This window comes from Diadema setosum, chromosome 11, assembly GCF_964275005.1.
Source record: "Diadema setosum chromosome 11, eeDiaSeto1, whole genome shotgun sequence".
In the NCBI taxonomy this organism is placed as follows: Eukaryota; Metazoa; Echinodermata; class Echinoidea; order Diadematoida; family Diadematidae; genus Diadema; species Diadema setosum.
In genome coordinates, this window is record NC_092695.1 from 12,111,466 (window position 1) to 12,132,673 (window position 21,208).

Genomic DNA, 21,208 nt, shown 5'->3' on the forward strand with positions numbered 1-21,208 from the left:
TGGAGGATGATGTATGATGGGACAATTACTTGAATAGTTTTTCAGTGAAATCGGACAGAGGTCAAAGGTCAAAGATCAAGGTCAAATCCTAAAATTTATCTGTTTATGTGATAACTCAAAACTGGATAAAGCAGCTTTCACCAAACTTGGTCCAGGGATGATGTATGATGGGACAATTAGTTGAGTAGATTCTAGTGACATTGACAAGAGGTCAAAGGTCAAAAGGTCAAGGTCAAATGCTAAAAATGTTGCTATTTCCCCCATATCTATGCAATGCTAGCAGTTATTTTCTTGAAACTTAGTGTAGACATGTACTACTGCGTAAGGATTCTCCAGAGAGAGTTTCATGTCATAAGGTCAGAGGTCAAAAGGTCAAAGGTTAGGTGAAAATGTTTCAATATCACTTTTCTCCCAAATGGTTCAATGTATCTTCATGGAATATGGTACATATGCATGTACTGACTGGCAGGGATTATCTAGGGAATTTAGGGGTCATGGGTCAATAGTCAGGGGTTCAAAGGTCAAGGTCAACTCCTCAAAATGTTACTGCTGTATTTTCCTCATACATGTATACTAGTATATGCAATGATTGCATTATTAGTTTTAAAAGTGTTTGATATATGTACATGTATTACTTGATGGAGATTCCTTGGAAATGTCTAGCCAGAAGGTCAAAGGTCAAAGGTTAAGGGTCAAAGGTCAGGTTTAAATGAAAAAAAAAATATTTTGTACTGTAATTACACTCTTTTTTCATACCTTGAAAATTAAACTCAATGCATAAACTTATAATAAGGTCGGTCAGAAGTCAAGTAAAAATTTTCAATTCCCCAAATATGTGTACCTGCACTCTTTAATAGACAATTATAGCAAACCCAGTTCGTGGAAAGTGAACATTCAAGATATTTCTGACAAACCTGTTATTTCGATATTTTGCCAGTTATGTGAAACTGTCATCACACATTGTCAAGACATTGTACTATACACCTATTGGGAGAATCATGCATTATGGCGGAGGCATCAGTCGCCGTAGCGACATTTCTAGTTGTTTATACATGTCATATTCAAATTTTATTGATGACATTAAAAAAACAAAAACAAAACAAAACAAAACAAAACAAAACAAAACAAAACAAAAGCCACTGTCACTCTGCTTATCACTGTGCAGGAAAGATTTCTGTTCAGGAATCAAATATTTGCCATTATTTCTTGTGTCGGTGTAAAGGATTATGTGCAGTCGGGTTCCCCCAATGATACTAGTTCCAACTTTCCACAAATTGTCAAATGGGACTTTTTAGCACACCAAAATTGGAGTGTGTGTGTGTGGGGGGGGGGGGGTGGGTTGTTTGTGTCAATTAGTGTGTTCAGTTGGCAGGGCCTTTCAAATGTAGACCATTTCACACTTACAAATTGTACACACCAGCTTGCAGTAGACAACAGAATTCTTGACGTTCTTGTTGCATTGGTACATTAGGCTGCAGATCATGTAAAAGGCATGTGAATTAAGTGCATAGGGACCAAAAGGTGTGTCAGTACGCGATTAAAAAGCATAGCTTACATTAAGATCTACAGTTAGTTGTAACCCTTCAAACAGTGAGGTCCACAGTCAAGTGGCTTGTAGAATTTGACATGGTGGACAAGTCCATTTTTGAAGGCATTTAAAGGCGTGTTTGCATGTATGTCGCTCTTCTTGTGAGTATGTTTATGTATGAATGTGTGAGTGTGTGTGTGTGCAAAGTGAGCATGTGTTTGTAGCTGGCTGATACTAAACTCTTGTACTGAAGCATGAATGCACTGTCACTTCCCAACATCAGTTAGGACCAATCTGCCTGCAACTGCTCAAATGAAGAAAATTATAAAAACAACTCATTGCCAAGCTTTTGGGCAACAGGGTCAGACAAACACAACCATTCCACCATTCTCCATGTTTGTGGCTGCAACTACCTGCTTTGTTCCTCTGTCGCAAGTAACAAACTGCTCTGGGCACTGTTTCATGACAGAAATCAGCCCCGACAAGTTGTCAGTATCTGACAATCACCATGATAGTAACTGTCAGTGACCAGAGCTTCTCAGCCAACTAAATAGAGGATTTTACTAAAATTGTCAGAGAATGACAACTTGTCAGGGCTGACAACTTTCATGAAATGGTGTCCACGGTTCCTCTTCAAATGCACAGAGCCCCTTTAGATAATAAACTCTTAAACATTGTGTTTGATCTGAATGATGAATGCTAATCATTGGAGCATTTTAGTAGTCTTCTGTTTAACTGCTGAATGAGTTCTCCTTGTATGGTTGTTTAACAAGCACAGTCCATAAGGGCTTTAAATGCACCCCTCAAACAAAAAAAAAGAAAAAATAGGAGCATGAATTTTGTTTTGATTTTCAAGAAGTTCTTATTCTTTCCATAATTGGGGGTGTGGTTTATATTCTGCATCTATACTTTGAATGAAACTGGGACAAGCACCATGAATATACCTTTGATATCCAATTCTTGTTCAAAGTAAAAAGGCAAACAAAAGAAATGTGCTAGTCAAACAGATGAAAGGGGGATTTGGGACTTTTGTTGCATAGATTTAATGCCACTGATATGGTTTGAATAAAAAAGGCATTGATAGGTAATGAAAAATATGTGGCAGAATGTTTCAGGAAACCTGAAACTGTTCAATACCCTTGATGTGAGGAAAGTAATACCAGCTGGCTAGATTGGTGCATTTAAGCTGGTAACATAGGGGTTTTTAAATTATCTTCTTCACTCGACACATTCCTTCACTCTGGGTAATACTGCTTGCTCTTTATCCTTCTCACTAACAGCGTCTGATCTCTCTGTTGCATCACAGATTTGTTAACACTGTAACAGTCTTGATATATCCTAGGTGATTCAAGTATTATGTATGAAGTAAACTATAGTGAAATAGGACTATATGCAATCACTTTTCAAACTGGTAAGATTTGAGACACCAAGATAGTTCTTAATAGATATCTTTATCATGATGGATTATGATCGATATTGTACCGGTATTTTATGAAGTGAAAGATAATCCAAAATAAGATTGGTATTTTTGATAAGAAGTCGGTTTACATGGTCGAAATGAACGAGTGCCTCATATTCCATCTCCAAAAGTGTCCTCTGCTTGAGTGAGAGGAGAGAATGTTTGTTGCCACATTTTCTAGCTAATTTCACAAGAGTCCAGAGTTGATGAGTTTATGATCTTACTAAATATCAATTACTTTAATAACTTCTGTGAAACATTTTTACTGTGGTGTTGTTTGATTCTTAGAGTTCTGTGTTTTTTTTTCGTGATATTTCATGTACAGATAATAGCATTCAAGTAGAAATCATATTTGAAGTTCGCTATGTATGTGTTACAGGTTTTCCCCTCTTAACCAGTAGTTATTTGAAACTCTCTCCTTCAGTAAATTTGCTGCATGACATGATTTGCATCTGATATATTGTACATACTATACGTCTCCTCTACTGTCACTCCTCGTTGCTTGAAGAGGGAGAAACGTGAAACTGCAGTGCTTTTTCCAAAGAATCATTGTGTAGTGTGAAAGCGTGCATTGAGTATTACCGTCATTCATTCCATTATACATTCATTCCAAATACTCAAGTTGCCTTGTAGAATTCCCACAATAGATGTATCTAGAAGTATATACATGTATGACCATGAATTGGTACAACAGAGAGAGAGAGAGAAAAAAAAATGAACTTGGTTGTTATGTTAGTATAATACTAGAGATAGGGACCAAACATTGTTTGCTGCTCCTTGACCTATATGTACCATTATTTGTAATATCCTACATGTGTAATTTAGTATCCTCTGCTATTTACTAGTAGGAATCTCCATAGCAAAAGTTTTAACAATTTCCTGTCATGCACTGACCGCTCACTTTCATGGACTGCCATCACTTATATGTCTTTCTCATCGATATGTTACTTGTAATAAACCATTACCTTGAAAACCAGAGAAAAAAAGGACAGTTTGCACATATTTCAATTCTGGATTGTTCTCAAAAGAGGTAAGGTCCCACCACTTTAACACGTAGAAATTAGTTCTGCTTTCCATAAGCGCTTAACTTCTGCCTGTCAAGAAACTCAGCAGTGCTTTCTTCATTGTCGCAAACCCAAGGAAACTAACCACACCCCCAGTGCAGTAGGAGTATTTGAATGTAGAGAAAGAAATTGTCAGCATATACCTAGTTAATATATCGTGGGTAGGTTCTCATGGGATATCTCATTTTCATAAGGAACTCAGCTTGCATTACTTGATTCAGCTGGCAATTATACAAAACTTGCAGCATCTATCTGCTGCGTAAGAAACAAAGAAAGGAAGAGAACAACCCTGGTTCTGTTTTAGATCACACTTCAGTGAATTGAACATCGTGGGAAAAACTTTTGTTTTGAGGAGCGCTTTCCCTGGAATTACATAATAGGACCTGATCTGAGAGCCAGATAGTGAAGTATTGTAGTATATTGGCTAGTGTTGCATTGAGGGAGGCAGAATATAATGCCAATATTCAATGAATATCATTACCCAAGTCGATGCCAGAAATTGGTTTACTGTAAAGAACTCTAATGTGCTGAAACTGCATAGTTCACAACTTACTGTGAATATTATATGTGTGACCTAATGTGGGAGACACTTACTGTAAATACTACATGTTTGACCTAATGTGGCAGACTCATTCTGAGATGACATTTGACATCAACTTGTTTGAAGTGCACCAGTGTCAACGCCTTCGGATAAAGACTAATTCAAATTTGCCACCAATGAGAGGAAACACAATTAGAAATTGACTTGGCAACAGCAATACAAGGAATAGGGCAGGAAGCAATGCAGCTTTATGAAAATTATAGAGCCCTGTGATGCACATTAGCCTCTTCAAAAGCCATGCTCATAGCAAACCATGCTTACAATAAGCCTTTGCTCGGTGTAGGGCATACTTGGTGTAGACCATTCATAGTGTGACCCTTGCATGGTGTAAGCCATGCCTGGTGTTACACCGTGTATCAGGGAGCTCAGCGTGGTACCTTGCCTCTGGTGTCCATACGATGGTGTTTGTGGTGCTGTTCATGCAATTAAGGGATTTTTCTTCTGTATTTTCTGTGTGCATTGCTGCTGATTTCATCTCTACATGACCATATACTGTACACACCTGTTCAGAATGAGGAAGATGTTAATCTTCCAGCCATCCATCTCAAGGAATTATTTTACAACATAGCATTAATGTCCCTTCTTAGAGTCATCTGAACAGATGAGAAAAGGGCACCAAATCAGAATATTGCTCTAGCTTCACACTCTATCTCTATTAGCACATTTCTTCCCCCATGGCATAATTTTTCCATTTTAAAAAGAAGTATTTGTATGTATTCAAGCTCACTCATCAAAACTTTTGTTACTGATCAGCCTTCTTGTGATGTATTCACTTTCAGAATCTTGAGATATGCATAAAACTTACACGATCATGCATTGAGTAGAATGAAAGACACAATAGGAGCTGTTGCCTTTTGGGACAGGATTCTTCTCTATCAGGATGGCCATCTTAATTTTCCCTTCATCTCTGTACATAACGGCCCGAATTCACAAAGGTGGTACAAATGAAGCCATGGTTTAAACCATGGACAAAAACCATGGAGCGCCAAGTGTCGCATGGAATATTTCGTTACGAAATCAGTCATTTCGTCGATGAAATGATGATTTTATAACAAAATGACAATATTTTGTAACTAAATGAATATTTCGTCCACGAAATTATAATTTCGTTAAAGAAACGGTCGTTTTGTCGACGAAATGACCAATTTTGTAACAAAATATTCCGTGCGACACTTGGCTCTCCGTGGTTTTTGTCTGTGGTTTCATTTGTACCACCTTTGTGAATTTGGGCCCAAGTGTTTTCTGTTTCTGTCTATGTGTGTGTTTGTGTTCTTTTTTTTTTTTTCTCCATCTGGCAGTGTGTAGGCCCCTGAAAGGGTTTCCCATTTGGTTGTTTGCCCCAGATCACATCACCATCCAAATTTTCTATTGATTATATTGCAAAGCCATTGCAATTAGACAATGAAATCACTTCTCATTGTGCAGGCATCATATTACTTCTCTGCTTGTTTAGTTTTCTTCAATTCTTTTATTTTCTTTCTTTCTTTTCCTTACCATGGAAATACTTTTGCAAAGTGAGCTGAGGGAAGCAGAATTAGATAGAAAAAGAAACAGTGAAGTAACTTCTCCAAACTAGCAGAGGTTTCCTGTACGTAGAATGCTGTTACTGTATCGGTGGTACTTGTGATGTGAAATGTGTATGTTTATTTGTGTATCTGTGACTTACAACTGTAGCTTTGGTGTGTATGTTTGTGTGTGTGTGTGTATCTATGTTGTGGATTGGTTTGTGACTGAAGACATCTATAGGACAAAATGGAATGCTTGAAAAAATGATACACAAATGTAACAGCCAATTTATGCCATAAATAGATACCAATATTGCACATACAACTGCTATGCAGTGTGAGGTTATGCAACTGTATGCATGCTTTGTGTGTATGTGTTTGTGTGTGTGTGTTTGTGTGTGTATTTGTGTTTTATGTGAGTAGTTTTGAGTTTGATTGGATCAAATACCAGCAACAGTGACATGGAATTTTGTACAGTTGATACAAAAATTTTCCTGTTGTGTTGGAAGAAATCCTGGATGACTTCATGATTGCAATGTTGAATCCTGAAAAGAGTTCTCTGATATTCATCACAGAATGAGAACATAAGTTTTGTTGTGATTTTCTCTTACCTTGTTATTAACCTTTACATTTGCCACATAATACATACATCCTCCAAGGTTGTTGGCAATGCGTTTGTGTTCATTCTTGTTGGCATGTTTGGGGATCCTGCATGGAGATTATGTGGGTCTTTGTTTGTGGATGTGTGTGGATGTATGCGAGGTATCATCATCCATCCTGACCTATGACCCCATTGCATGCCCTCCTCCCATACCCCACCTCACTCCACCTCACTCTACCCCTCCCCCTCTCCTCTCCACCCCACCCCTCCCCACCCTCCCCACCCCACCCCTTCCCTTCAGATGAATATATTGCGTATTTAAAGACACATTCAGCATCGTATTGCAATACTGCAAACAACACTCCCATTACCACATGTCATGTTTCAACATGATCCCCAAAGATGATGTCACTAGTACCCTGCCAACCTAATTCCCAGAATCCTTAGCTTTACCCATAATACCACAGCTGCCATCTCTCCGCCCTTCCTTCCCATGAGCCATTTCATCGGGACAATGATCTCTGTAGCTATAGCAACTGGATTCCACCTGGTAAGTTTACCATTAGAAATGCGATATGAAATCAAACACACTGCATGCTCTACTAACTACCTGAGCCAGAGACAGGGTAAATATTATTTTTGATTTTCTTGGCATAGTTTGGTATGAATATGATTTTTAAGAAGCAAGTAAGCATGTCTGTAATCATCCTAAATGATTGTCATAATATTTTGTAGTGCTTTTTGTTACTTTTAGTTATAAATATGTTGGGTTAGCATGATTTTATGTAATGTCACCTTGAATACTCAAATACTTTGTTAAGTTTGCTGTACAGGTGTAGATTTTAGTTCAATACTTGAATATGGTAATGTTTGGAATTGTTATCTAAATTTTGTAATGCAATCATTGAAATAAATAGTTTTCTGTGTAGTGAATATATCTTTCTGCATGGAAATGTGTTTTGAATATCATGGTTAAAAAGAAACATTGATATCATTAATCATTTACCAGATACAGAATAAAAAAAAAAAGAAATTGGAGTTTGAAAGCAGTCAGTGGAAAATAAATCTGCAGTGACACAATGTGCAATTTCCCTGTGATGAAAGCTGAGTAATTTGCTTCTGATAAGTACACTGGTAGGTAACTTCTTAAATTGTCAACAGAACTTATTGCCAGGAAGATGACAAATACTTTGTACAATTGCACTGGGGAGAGAATTTATTATCTGATTTTTATTCTTCTATTGTAACGATTAATAATGATAATAGTAAACCTTTTGCAACCTGCATAGTACAGATCTGGCCTTGACCATTGTGCAGCTTTGTCTTCTTCTTTTCTTTTTTTTTTTTGCATCACGTTTTGTAGTCATCTAAAACTATATCCTTGCTTATACATGGCCAAAATATATAGAAGGCTTGACTTCATTTGCAGATGCTTGCATGTTTAAACAACACTACATATAAAAGATTGTTATCTGTTTTCCTCAAATGTCAGTTCATGAGTGCATGCTACTGTCTTAATTTGCATGTTTCCAGTTTCCACATGTCATGTTTAGACATGTGAAGTGATGGCATGTATACTTGATTTTGTGATAAAAAGAAACCATTTGTGGATGTGGGGGTATTTCACCATTTTGAGGGAAGTCATATGCTTGACGTTGAGGTTTTTCAGCATATTCTGGTGCCACTGAGGAATATCAAAACTTATTATATTTACGGTCTTGTAAAAATTTATCTTCATGGAAATATATCGAAGGAGAGATTTGAACGTGTAATTTGATCCAATCAGCAAAAGTGATAAATTTCGATTTAACTTTAAGAACCGTTAGATTACATAATGAATGTCAATGAATGTTAATGAATCATCAAACTTAGAATTTGGATGGGCACCTAAAAAAAAACCTGTGGGTCTTTTTGCTGTGTCTGCCCCTGTGTGATTTTGCCCGACTCATTTTGCCCCTGCTATGCTCCCAAGTTGACATTTTTGTGAAAGATGTATTTTCTTTATGGCATATTGCATTATATAAAGTCTTTCATCTAAGTGCACTGGGGGAAAAAAAAATATTCCTTGCTTGAAAAGATACCCCCCCAAAAAAAACAAAACAAAACAAAAAATGATTCTGTCCCATCCCCCTCCCCCCCATTTTTTTTTTTCCTGAAGTGAAACCTTAAAGTGATAGCATTCCCCTTTAAAGGCCCGCTACTGCACTCCTTACCTGTGAAGAGCTCAGAAAATTTACTGGTTTGAGATGAGATATTGCAGCATCCTTTCATTTGATAACTTGCAGTGTTGTTTGTTTTGTTTGTTCACAGTTTTAATTTCTTGGGGAGTGAGATTTAACATATACTCTGTAAATTGTATGTTAGAGTGGTCATTGCGTATCAGGACATAAACAAAATGGTATAAGTGGACCTTCTGCATTAAAAAAAAAAGAATCAAACATTCAGCCTGCAAGTGTACATCTTACTGTTTATCATTTTCCTCCATTAAATTAGCTGATGAGCAGGAGGAATCCACTCCAGAGGAGCAAAACATGGAAGATCTGTGGAAACGGGTGGAGCAGCCTAACGTGGAGACTGTTCCTGCTCCAGAGAATGAGGTCCAGATGCGTTCCAAACCCATAAGCAGCAGGGATAATGCCAATCGGAAGAGTTTCAACGTTGATGAGGAGCGGCAGCGCCTCGAGAAGTGGCAGAGAGAGCAAGAGAGACTCCGGCAGGAGCAGTACGAGCAGGAGCAGAGGAGACTCCAAGAAGAGCAGGAGAAGGACCTCCAGAGGGCTGAGATCATGGCTAGGAGGAAACAGGAGGAGGAGTTGAAAGCTCTGCAAGTGAGGAAGCGGATGCTGCAGAAAAAGGCCCAGGAGGAGCTCAAGAAGCGGGAGGAGGAGATGTTGGAGAAGGAGCGACAGGAACGGGAGAGAAGGCGGATCCAGCAGATGGAGCAGGAGGAGAAGGAGAGGATCAGGAGGGAAGAAGAAGAGCGGTTAAGGTTGGAGCAAGAGGAGGAAGAACGGCGAGAGCAAGAAGAACGGGAGAGGAAGGAGGCAGAATGGAGACGAGAGGAGGAGCTAATGCTTGTCAAGAGGAGAAAGGAAGAGGAGAAGCGCAGAGAAGAGCAAGAGAAGAGGCGCATTCAGGAAGAAAGGGAAGCCAGAGAGCGTAAAGCCAGAGAGAAAATACAGAAAGAGAAGGAGGAATATGAAAAGCTACTGAAGGAGAGGGAAGAGGAGATGCAACGGATAGCTCGTGAGAAGGAGGAGAGACAGAGAGCAGCACGGGAGAAAGACGAGCGCGAAAGACAGGCTCGGGAGCAGGAGGAGAAAGAGAGGCTTGCTAGACAACGACAGGAAAGGGAGCGTATTGAGCGAGAAAGAGAAAAACGCCAACGCTTGCTGCAAGAACAGACAGAGAGGCAGGAGAAAGCCAGCTCACAGCGACCCTTTGCCAGCGAAATCATCCAGCCACAAATGCAGCAGAGGCAGGAGTCTGCCCCTCCTTTGGGTGGTCCGCACAGGAGACAGCCATCGCAGGACGACATGTACAAGCGCATCCGGGAAGAGGAGCGGGAGCGCATCAGGCAGGAGGAGAGGGAGCGTCTCCGCAGGGAGTGGGAGCAGCTGGAGCAGGAGAAGCTGCAGCAGCAGGAGAGGCACAGACAGGAGGAGGAGCAGATAGAGCGCCTGAGGAGAGAGCAGGCAGAGCTCCAGCGAGAGAGGGAACAGCTGGAGCAGCAGCAGAAGGAGGAGAAGGAGAGACTGGCCAGGCAGAGGAAGTCATTCCTGAAGTCCTCCAGTGACGAGGTCTTCCAGGATGACAACCTGGACAAGATGAACAGCATCAATCGGAAGAACAAGCAGCTGTCTGAGGAGGACCCGCCCCTGAAGGCTGCTCACCTTCAGGCTCCAGGGAAGGACATCATTGACAGGAGGATGGTTCCAGAGAGGGATAGCAAGCCAGGACAAGTCTACATGTCCATGCACAGGGGTGAGTTCAGTGTGCCTCAATCTCCATTTCAATCAGCAGGAGTCAGCCCAATGAGCATACACACAAGTGACATGACTTGTGTCTGCAAATTTTCAAAAATGCAGAAGTCAGAGAGAGTTATGGTACACATGCTGCATTTACCAAAAAGGAAATTAGCATAGTCTACTTCTAGCAACAAACGGCACATCACGATTTCACGACCACATATTGTAGAATCTGCATTGTTAATGTCTCTTGCCAAAATATCCCTTTCCCCCCCCCCCCCCCCCAGATGACAATCTACCAGTAGAGAAGCATTGGCTTGTGGAAGAGGCAAAGAGGAGACACCACGACTACATCTCAAAATCGACAGACTCCCTGGTGATTCAGCCGAGGAAAGACAGCCTCGATCATGAGCCAGTTCTGGAGAGAAAGCTCTACGGCGAAGAGAATGCCGCCCCGACCCCAAATATCTACCACACCAAGCCTTATGAAACGGACTACAGAAAACCAGGTGCGTTTGCTATAATATGCTTGAACACACATGGCACATACAATGTAAGCTTGTAAGTTTTTCACAGGAAATGTGAATGCACTTTGTCTTGATTTCATTATATTAGATTTTTAAGAAGTAAATGCCAGACTGGTTAAATAAAGTGAGGACCAAATTGTAAATATCTAAATGTAAACACTCATAAGTAAAATCCTTTGGTTAGATATCTATCTTTACCTTTCTCAACTGTAATACTCAAAAGAAGATCAGTATCACTGGAAATTATGTTGCATATTCCAGAGCCCCCAGGATTTGAGCAAGAGATTCCCACACGTATTCCACCCCCTCATCGGGATCAAGGCTCTCTTCCCCGCCCAGCAAAGCACCCTCATGAATCGCAGCAGTCCCCAACGTCAGCTGACACCAACCGCTGGGATGCGCCCCGCCACAAGTATGAGACACAGCCAGAGTTCCGCCAAGTTCAGCGTCGCATGCACGGCCAGCCCGACCCTGAGCGCAAGCAGAAGATGCACCACCGCCGCTCCATGCCGGACCTGAGTGATAAGCGGAGCTTCATGGCACCCACTGCTCGCATCATGGACGACCCGTCCACGCTCAGGGGATCCGCTGTCGGGGGACCACCCAGAGGGGGACTCATACAGCCACAGCTACAGCAGCAGCAGCGAGCGGGGCCTCCTGGAGTGAGGGGTGGCCCACCACACCATATGGGACCAGCGGGGGACCAGAAGCGAGGGGGACCAGCCCCAGGTCCAGATAGCTTGATTCAGGTGAGTGTCAGAAACTAAATGACCCCTCCCCCCCCCCCCCCCCATCTGGGCGTGGAAGAGTTTGTATGCATATGATGGTGTCTGCTAGCCAGTTGGCTATGAGCATAGAATAGGAAAAGATTTCCCAACAAAAGACTAACAGCAAGGACATGGATGAGACCCAATTTAAACTCATAGGAGCTTTTGTTTTCTAGTGATAGATTCCTCACCTTCAACAAGCGCACACTATAATCAACTGCATGCCAGATTTGGATTTTTTTTTTTTTTTTTTTTTGGGGGGGGGGGTATATTTGCACATTCTATGGAAAATTTTTCAAACAGTGGCAATGCACAATATCTGCTCATCTATCTATTTATTTGTTTATTGCGTGTTTGTTAAATTTTATTTTAGATCTGTCCAAAGATACACATATCATTTTCAAAAAGTCAACGCCAAGATAATAAAGAATGAAAGTATCAACAGTACAGATTTGGATTTTTTTTTTTTGTCTTGTGTCAAGTTGATCTTCAATGTGTAGTGTACAGATGCACATATGTATAAGTACCAATTTCTGTTGGAATCAATTTAGAACCAAGTCTAATTGGGTGAATGTATGATACTTAAATCTCTCCACCATAATCTCATCAAGTAGAGATCTTATGATTTGTACACTAGGAAAAAAAGGATGTTTGTTTCTGTAATTTTCATTTTGTATTTGCATGTCACAATAGCATGCGTCGTAACACTACACATGCTTTATATACTGCACTGTACACTTAATCATTTGTCAATGCATGGTAAAAGATGGCATTAGTGTTACTGCAGAGTTTATATTTTTTTCCCCTTCTTTCTTTAAAACACAACAACAGTTGATAATCAAGAAGTGTTAAAATAAATAGGGGGTACATATATACCGGGATGTGACTACTGAGAATATTTAAATGAATTACCCAGTAAGGTGTACATTGTATTATAGGCACTTCAAAGAAGTTTTTGTCATGTTTCCGGGATATTGCAAGTTTAAAACTCCATTTGTGTTTGTTTGTCAAATATTTGCCCACATTTTTTTTTTCTTCTGGTTTTATAAAAGAAAAGAAAATGCTCTTTTGTGATAAGTTAAAGATGTTTTGCATTTTTGTATATCTTCGAGGTCTATTGAGTTAGTTTCATTTTTGAAAGGAGAGAAATGCAGTCAGTGTTGTTTGTGATATAATTGGCTATAATGACGTGCTAGTAGGTTGTCATGTCAGGTACTATGATTTAAAGAATCTTTAACTCCTCTTTTTTGTGGTCAGTATTTCTTGAGGTTACACTGCTTCTTTTTGTGTTATTAATTTAAGCAAATCACCCTTCTTTTTCTATTAATTTCTGTTCTTGGTTACACTTTTCCTCAAAAAAAGAAACAAAAAGAAATACACTTACAGTATTTCATTTATTTCATTTGTTGTTGAAATGGATTAATTCCTACAATTCATAAATTTGGACAAGCTAGCTTTGCGTGCCACATGGATTGAATATTTTTGTTGTTAGAAGATTTCTGTTAACTACTGCAGTTACAGCATGCAGAAGACTGTCTTTACTTTTTATATTATCCCAAATTACCGTTTCCCACCCATCTATAACGAGGCAAATTACCCACCTTACATCCATTAACTTAGTAGTACACCAACTGTAATTTAACATTGTATTGATGTAAGAGCACTACGTAGAAACTTCAAGATATGCTGAAGACAATGTGCATCAAAAGCTACCAACTGAAATATTGGTATATGGGACAACAGGTAATGAGATGTTTTATTAGAGATGAACAGAAAAGTAACCATTTTAAGACTGTAATGTCCTGCTTTCAAAAGTACAGATTATTATAGTAGACAATTGTTACATGAAAAGGAACTCCATAATTGATATTTCGCATGACACTGTGCATAATTGCCAGTTCATATCCTCTGAGAATACATTGCCATCTGACTCAATATCTTTGTGTGTATTTGGAATGATGTTGCCCAATGTGCACCGTCTTCCTTGGACCAGAGCATCATGCAGCGAGCTGCCCAGAAGAAGGCCCTCGGTGGCAGGGAGTCCCCCCACCGGCCTCCCAGTTCCCTGTCCTCACACAGCGACAGGTAGACACACCTCGACCAGTGGCAGCTGGCTCTGTCTACACTTTAACCCAATTGGCTGGCTCCGTCTTCTTAATATCATGCAGCCTTTGTAGCTTGTTTTTCTCTCCCGCAAAGTATAATTCCAAAGAACGCTTCTTCCAGTCTCGCACACTCTAGCTTATTTATACATTTCCATTAGCAGGCAAAGGAGGTGAGCTTTCAAACCTAGCTGCATTTCATTTGTTGCATGTAGTTTCTTCTTCCCCTTACTAATATCACAGGGGTATATCTCTGAGGCATGGATGGAGAGCTAAAACGTAAATATTAGTTTATAGGTGTTGACAAGTATCGTAGGGGAACATAGATACAATGCCCCCAAATTATGGTTTCCCCCTTAATCTAACAGCTTATACTGATGTTTTGTTCTACTGACACAACTAACATGTCTGTTTTTATCCCAGCAGGGATCCAATGTGACTTTGAATCAAATGGCATCAATGCCTTCCCAAAGTTCGAGGAAAAACGAGGCATTTCCCTCATAAGAAACATGAAATAAAACAAAATCCGAGAGGATAACCATTACCTCAATTCTTCATTCCGTTTCTCCCACATCCCAGCCCCATGACCATCGTAGGGGGCCAAAGAGCCCACCGGTCCAGGTGAGAGGTAGCGGAGGTCCCCCGCCCCAGTCACGAGCCCCACCCCGGCAGCAACAACAGCCTCTTCACTCACAAGCCCCAGGGCGGGGCCAGCCTGGCCCCAGATCATCTGCCTTCCAGCAGCCCAATAAGAACCCCCCTCCGGGGCGGTCAGTGAGCGGAAAAGTCCAGTGCTCCAATTGTGGCAAATCACTGGGGCGGGGCGCTGCTATGATCATTGAGTCGCTGGGCCTTCACTTTCACCTTGAATGCTTTAGGGTGGGTAAAAAAAAAATTAAATGCTAGTTAATAAAGGTTTCTAACATGCAACATCTCTTCTGTAGTATCTGCTGACTGTTCACACACCTAACAAAATAGAGTTCTGTAGCAGGTTTTGAAGCAGACACTTTAAACCAAATCCCAGTGTGACGTGTTTTTTTTTTTTTTTTTGTTTCAGTAAAGAACTTGTAAGAATGATTCTGCGTCTCTTTAATGAGAAAATGCAAGGCTTACACGCAAGGTAGTTTTTTTTTTTTTTTTTTTTTTCATCACTCATGAAAGTACCTCATGTCATCAAGAATTCAAATTCTGGAGTGTCACTCATACTTCATGCAATCCTCATCACCCTGTCACGTACACTGCACCAAACACAAAATAAGCAACCATTTTGAAAGCAAAGCAAAACAATGTCATAAAAATGCAGCAATTCTGATTTTTATCATTGGATACTACATCTTGCAAGCATCCTTTGTAATTTGAACTTTAACCCTAAAAAGACTGGGCTATTTTGGTAGCTCAAAAGACTGGGGGGGGGCCTAAAGGGCCCCCCCTTAAGATCTCGGCCGTGGATCGCGCGATTGCCACGGAAATTTGCACAATGGTAGTGTGCGATGTAATCTACAAGATCGTATATTTAAATTTTACAAAATAGTCTTCTTTTATTTTATTTTGATTAATTATGCTAATTTATGCAAGAAATCAGACTCTTTGATCTAAATCAGTAAATAAAGCTCCAAAAGTGCTCATTTTTGGTCTAATTATTCTTTGTGGCATTCTTAGCAAATGTACTTGAAAAAAAATTCGGTATCAAAATCAATTTCTTATTTATTTTATTGTTTTATGAATTTCTTATGTATTTCTTTGTTTTTTCGACCTTTTGTTTTTGGTTTTTTTTTAAACAAAATTTGTGGCAGACACTTTTTGAAGCATAATACTCCTAAAACAAATTAATTTTAGCCATTGAGAGTAAAAATAAGCATATTTATATGAACCATGTGAAAAAACTCAATTTGCATTGACTTTGTACACAAAATCGCATTTTTGAGCCATTTTCGGCCTCACGTGCATGTACAAAAAGTTATGTAACTTCAGAACCGTACCCCCGGGCGTCACAAATTTGGTGTCAAAATGTGCGGGAAACTCGAAAGAAAAAAGTCATAGAGCATCGCGGCGAGAGCATTGCGCGTTGCAGAGTTATCGCGCGAAATGTCGAGGGGGGGCCTTTTAGGCCCCCCCCCAGTCTTTTTAGGGTTAAAAAGAAAAGAAAAGAAATGATGAACGGATTCTGTTTACAATTCACTGCAAATGTTCACATGCTAAATTCATTTCTTGCAATTTCTGATGCTGTGTGTTTGTGCATTGTTGTCCTAATTCGCAGCCTTCATTCTCGACACGATCTGTTTTCTGCAAATTCTTACTGTCTGTTAAACTACTCTTGGCTGTACAGAATGGAATAAAAAAAAAAATTCTCAAAGGATTCTTGTAACATTGGTGTCTTTGAAATAGTAATATTGACTAATTGATCCTTTTATCTTTCGTCTGAATGTAGAGCAACTATTTCTTTGTATAGAGGTTCCTCTCAATTTTCCTTCAAATTTGATGAAATATTTAATGATGTCATATTAAAGCAGTTGCATAATTCTAAATAAAGATATCTCCATGGATGGTGCAATTCTCTCGATTTTAACAATTTCTGTGTAATTTGCCCATTGTAGCAAAATATTATAGTGAAGTTGGCATTGCAGATACTTTAACCCTAAAGGGGCCGGGCTTTTTTGGCTATGCTCAGACCGGGGGGGATTGATTCCGCCCCCCCCCTGAGATCTCGGCCATCGGAGGTGCGATCGCGATGAAATTTTGCATGCGTGAGACCCGCGTCATAATCTACAAGATTGTGTCTTAAGATTTTTTGAAACAATCAATTTCTAATTTTAATTAATTAATTATGCAAATTAAGCTCAAGGTGATATTTTAGCCTAATTAAAAGCATTGAGAGTCTAATTTTTGATCTGTAAAACTGTTTTAGCATATTCAACAATTGTACATCACAAAAACTTCCAAAACTCGTTTCAATTCTTGTGTATTTTATTGTTTTAGAATTTCTTATGTATATCTTTGTTTTTCAACTTTTGTTTTTTCTTTGTTTTTTCATTGGAAATTGTCACTGACCACTTTTCTACCATAATTAGCACAAAATTAATCAATGAAAGTGATTAATTGTAAAAATAATCAGGTTTTTATGACTTTCATGACAGAGCACTGTTTTCCATAGGAAATGTACACAAAATCACAAAATTTTGCCCGTTTTGGGGCGACATTCCGTTACAAAAATGGGTGTGGCTTCGCAAAAGTATGTGCGGACGTTGCAAATTTGGTCTCAAAAGTTGCGCGAGACTTGAACGAAGAAAGTCAAGAAGCCTCGCAACGAGGACTTCTCGCGTTACAGAATTATAGCGCGAAACGTCGAGGGGGGGGGCGGATTCCGCCCCCCCCCCCCCCCCCCCCGGCCCTTTTAGGGTTAAGTATATGTATGTTGTTTCCAAATGCTTCAGATTTTAACACTCATGCTCTATTATGCTACTGGTTTTGACATGTTCCCAAAAGCAATGCAAGAAGGCCAGTTTAGAAAAACAAAATTGAGAAATCATTAGAAAAGACATTAATGAAAAGCCTTAATATTTTCTGCTCTCCCTTACTGCAAACTTTTCGCTGCTAGATTTTCAATTCGGAATTCTCTGTGCAAAAATTGTACTCAAGCAATCAATGACACATAAGCCCGAATTCATGAAGGTGGTACGATTGAAACCATGGTTTAAACCATGGACAATTTGTATGGAGCGCCAAGTGTCACAAGGCCTATTTCATTACGAAGTCAGTCATCTCGTCGACGAAATGACCATTTCGTTTTCAGACCAAATGTTGTCATTTCTTTACAAAATGACTGATTTCGTAATAAAGTAGGCTATGCGACACTTGGTGCTCCATTCAAATTGTCCATGGTTTAAACTATGGTTTCAATCGTACCACCTTCGTGAATTTGGGCCATAGTGCGTCTATTTTGTCAGCCTTCTCTCTTTCCACAAAATTTACCTCTGGCAAAATTTACCTCTGGATACCATTTATCAACAAATAACACACATGTTTTGAGATCTCACCACCTGTGTCTCACTAACATGAGAAATGAAAACATTCCAAAGTTGCATTCACTTTTTATAGATACGAGTGAAATTGATATTGTGATCATTGCATTGTGCTCTTTTTATGTAATATTTATGGACACAAAAAATGTTGCGTAAAAGTGATTTGAATGATGAGAAAACCGTATCAGGGCAATCACCCCCCAAGGGCAATTACCCCCGAGAGCAATTACCCCCAGCTAAATACTGCTAATGATAAAGTGATAAAGAGTAAAGATAAGGGTTAGGGTTAGGTTGAGAGTTTAAGAGTTTGGGTTAGGGTTAGGATTAGGTTCTGGATTAGGATTAGGGTTAGGGTCAGGGGAAGGGTCCGGGTAATTGCCCTAGACCTGAGAAAACTTCAGTTTTCATTGATTATCACAATAATTTCTGATGTGGATGTTATAGAACCATAAGCAAAAACAGACACTAAATAAAAGTGAGCTATCTTATATCCTGCAAGAAAAGAAATGGAAAAACAAAATTCATTCAATTCTAGGTTTGTTTGACTTCCAAGGAAATCCAGATCTGTTGGGTTGTTTCTGTGTTTTCTCAGTGATATATTTGGAAGTCATTAAATTAATGTTTCGTAAGCTGTTTGAAAATACAAAAGCTCAACTCTATCTCAATCTGTATTCCTCATAGCTTTCGGGGGGACAATGTGTTTAGTGAATGTTGTTGATAGAAACATACTTTATTTCTTCATAAATCAAAGCATTATGTGAACATTCCTAGGTTACTACCTGCCCATAGGCAGGCAAGTTTAAAGAAGGGACATTCTCGAGATATCCATCATGACGAGTTTCCTCACCCATGTACACTGTTTTGTGTGCCCACAGTGCTGCGTCTGCAACATCCAGCTCGGAAATGGAACTAAAGGCACTGACGTTCGGATCCGAGCCAACAAGCTACACTGCCAAAACTGCTACAGCAACGATGCAGGTAAGGCCTCCCCCTCCCTCACCCAAGTCTCACCTCGTGTTGTCTTAACTCTTTATCTGCCATGGTGGGAACCCCCCCTGTGTGCCACATTATTCTGAGAAAACATTCTGTTTTTCAAATCTATGTAACTTTCATAAATTTCTGTTGAAGTGTAGACATAGTGAGCAAAGTTGTCGAGAAAATGCGAAGCTTTCCATTGATGTAAAATGTATGACAAATCCATAATTGTTTTTCTTTCAAATGCCCATTAGCTACATTACTGTAAAGGTAGGACTTTTGCACACAAAATAGTGACAGAAACTTGGAATTTACACACAAATGCAGCAGGGAGCACTGCTTTCTAGTCAATCGCCACATACAATGCAAGCTATACGTGAGAGAAACGGAATCACAAGAAACGCTTTCATTTACTGTGACATGTGGCGATTTATTGATCGGTTTGGGCAGGTTTGTGCGTTTGAGCAGAATATGCAAAGTTGGCACGCTGTCGACTGAGTCGGGCGTGGGAATGTGGCACATAAAGAGTTAATCTCACACCTCTCCAGGGGCCCGTTTTATAAAACTTGTCATTAGTGACAACTGCCACGTTTCTGTGACAAATTTGCTCTCAGCCAATCAGATGCAAGGATTTCAGTAGCTTGTCACATCTATGACAACTTGTCACTGATGAAAAGTTTTATGAAACGGGCCCCAGATCTAGATATCAATCTCGAAAGCAGCACCTTATTTATAGAAGAGAAACTGTGGTGGGGATAAGCAGCCATACCATTCACATTGTATTCAGTTGCTGATGGTGCACTGCTCATTTGTAGTGGAAAGATGGATGATTTATAGAAAATCACATAAGATTAGTGCAATCAAATTATAGAATCACTAATGTATCATCTTTTTTTTTCTTTTTTTTTAAAGGCAGGGAGCACTGATTTATTGCAATCACTTTTTCATCCAAATTAAGTTTGCCCTCTTGCTTCAAATTATGATTACAAATTTCATAAGGTTCAATTACAATTACCATGATTGTTTCAACGCAACCCACATCTTCATTTCTTGTTGGCAGGCTTCGAGTTCACAGAAGTATGACAGAAGACACTGAGCGAGGCAGCTGGAATTAAAGACGTTAAAGAGGAAGGAAAGGGCGCCCTCAAGGAGTGAGAACGCTGCAAAGTTAATCTAGATTGACTGAGAGAGGAATGAGAGCGAGGGACACAGTGTCCAGTTTTTTGATATATGAGTGATGGTGCAAATGTGAGACACACAAATGTATGCTTATTTCAGAAAGAACTTTCACATGTTTAGATGTATTCTCAGCCAGGTGTTTTCTTTGCCAATTATAAGGCATTAGGAGTTAACTAGTAGAACACATAGGTTTTGTGCTGTTGGAAAGTCATCAACACTTACACATTCACAGCTGTTTTCTTCTGTCGACAGATAGAAGTACAAAGTCTGCACACATTTCATCATTACGGAAATACAGTCAGTAATGTGAGAGTTTCAATGAACATCAGTAAAATTGCACTCTCAAATCAGACATGAAAATTTCTGAGTGGTTTTTGATTGACTGATTTTTTGTTAAGGATGGGCGTGGTAAAAGTTTATGTATGGTGAGGTGCAAATTTGAGATTTGTGGATGTGTCAGCATCCAGTTGGCTTTTTGTCTGTGTTTGTTGTGTGGTGTAATTTTTGTCCAAGTGGCTGCAAACTACAATGTTTTTCATATATCGACTGAAATCCAGTGTGTATTCAGTAGGCAGGAGTAGTGACCAAGATAACCTCCCAACATTTGTAGTGTATTTGATGAGTGGAATCCCTTTAGCACAAAGTTTTAAATCAAAAGTGGTACTTTGTTTTACACACTTCATTACATTCTATGAATGAAAGCTCACTTGAATCTAGCTCATTCCTCATTTCATTATCATGATGCCAAAAACAAAACAACAACAACCCTATAGCAGGAATTCACAAAGGCAGTCTAAATCTAGTCTGTGGTTTATGCAAATCCTGATTCCATAAAGTGCATGACATATCACCTACACTTACGTCAACAGACATTTAATATGATAATGGATGCATGCCGACATTTATTGCACTT

The 21,208-nt window shown here is 39.5% G+C and overlaps 1 protein-coding gene across 1 annotated transcript in view; it reads left to right on the top strand.

The window, feature by feature from the left end:
• Positions 1-20,928, top strand: part of LOC140234806 (uncharacterized) — a 103,620-nt gene extending 82,692 nt beyond the window's left edge. Inside the window, 6 exon segments of the mRNA XM_072314844.1 lie at positions 9,281-10,742; positions 11,014-11,235; positions 11,515-12,002; positions 14,702-15,001; positions 19,017-19,119; positions 20,177-20,928. Of these exon segments, the coding sequence (XP_072170945.1) occupies positions 9,281-10,742; positions 11,014-11,235; positions 11,515-12,002; positions 14,702-15,001; positions 19,017-19,119; positions 20,177-20,199 (2,598 nt within the window). The 3' untranslated portion in view covers positions 20,200-20,928.
• The last annotated feature ends 280 nt before the right edge of the window (positions 20,929-21,208 follow it).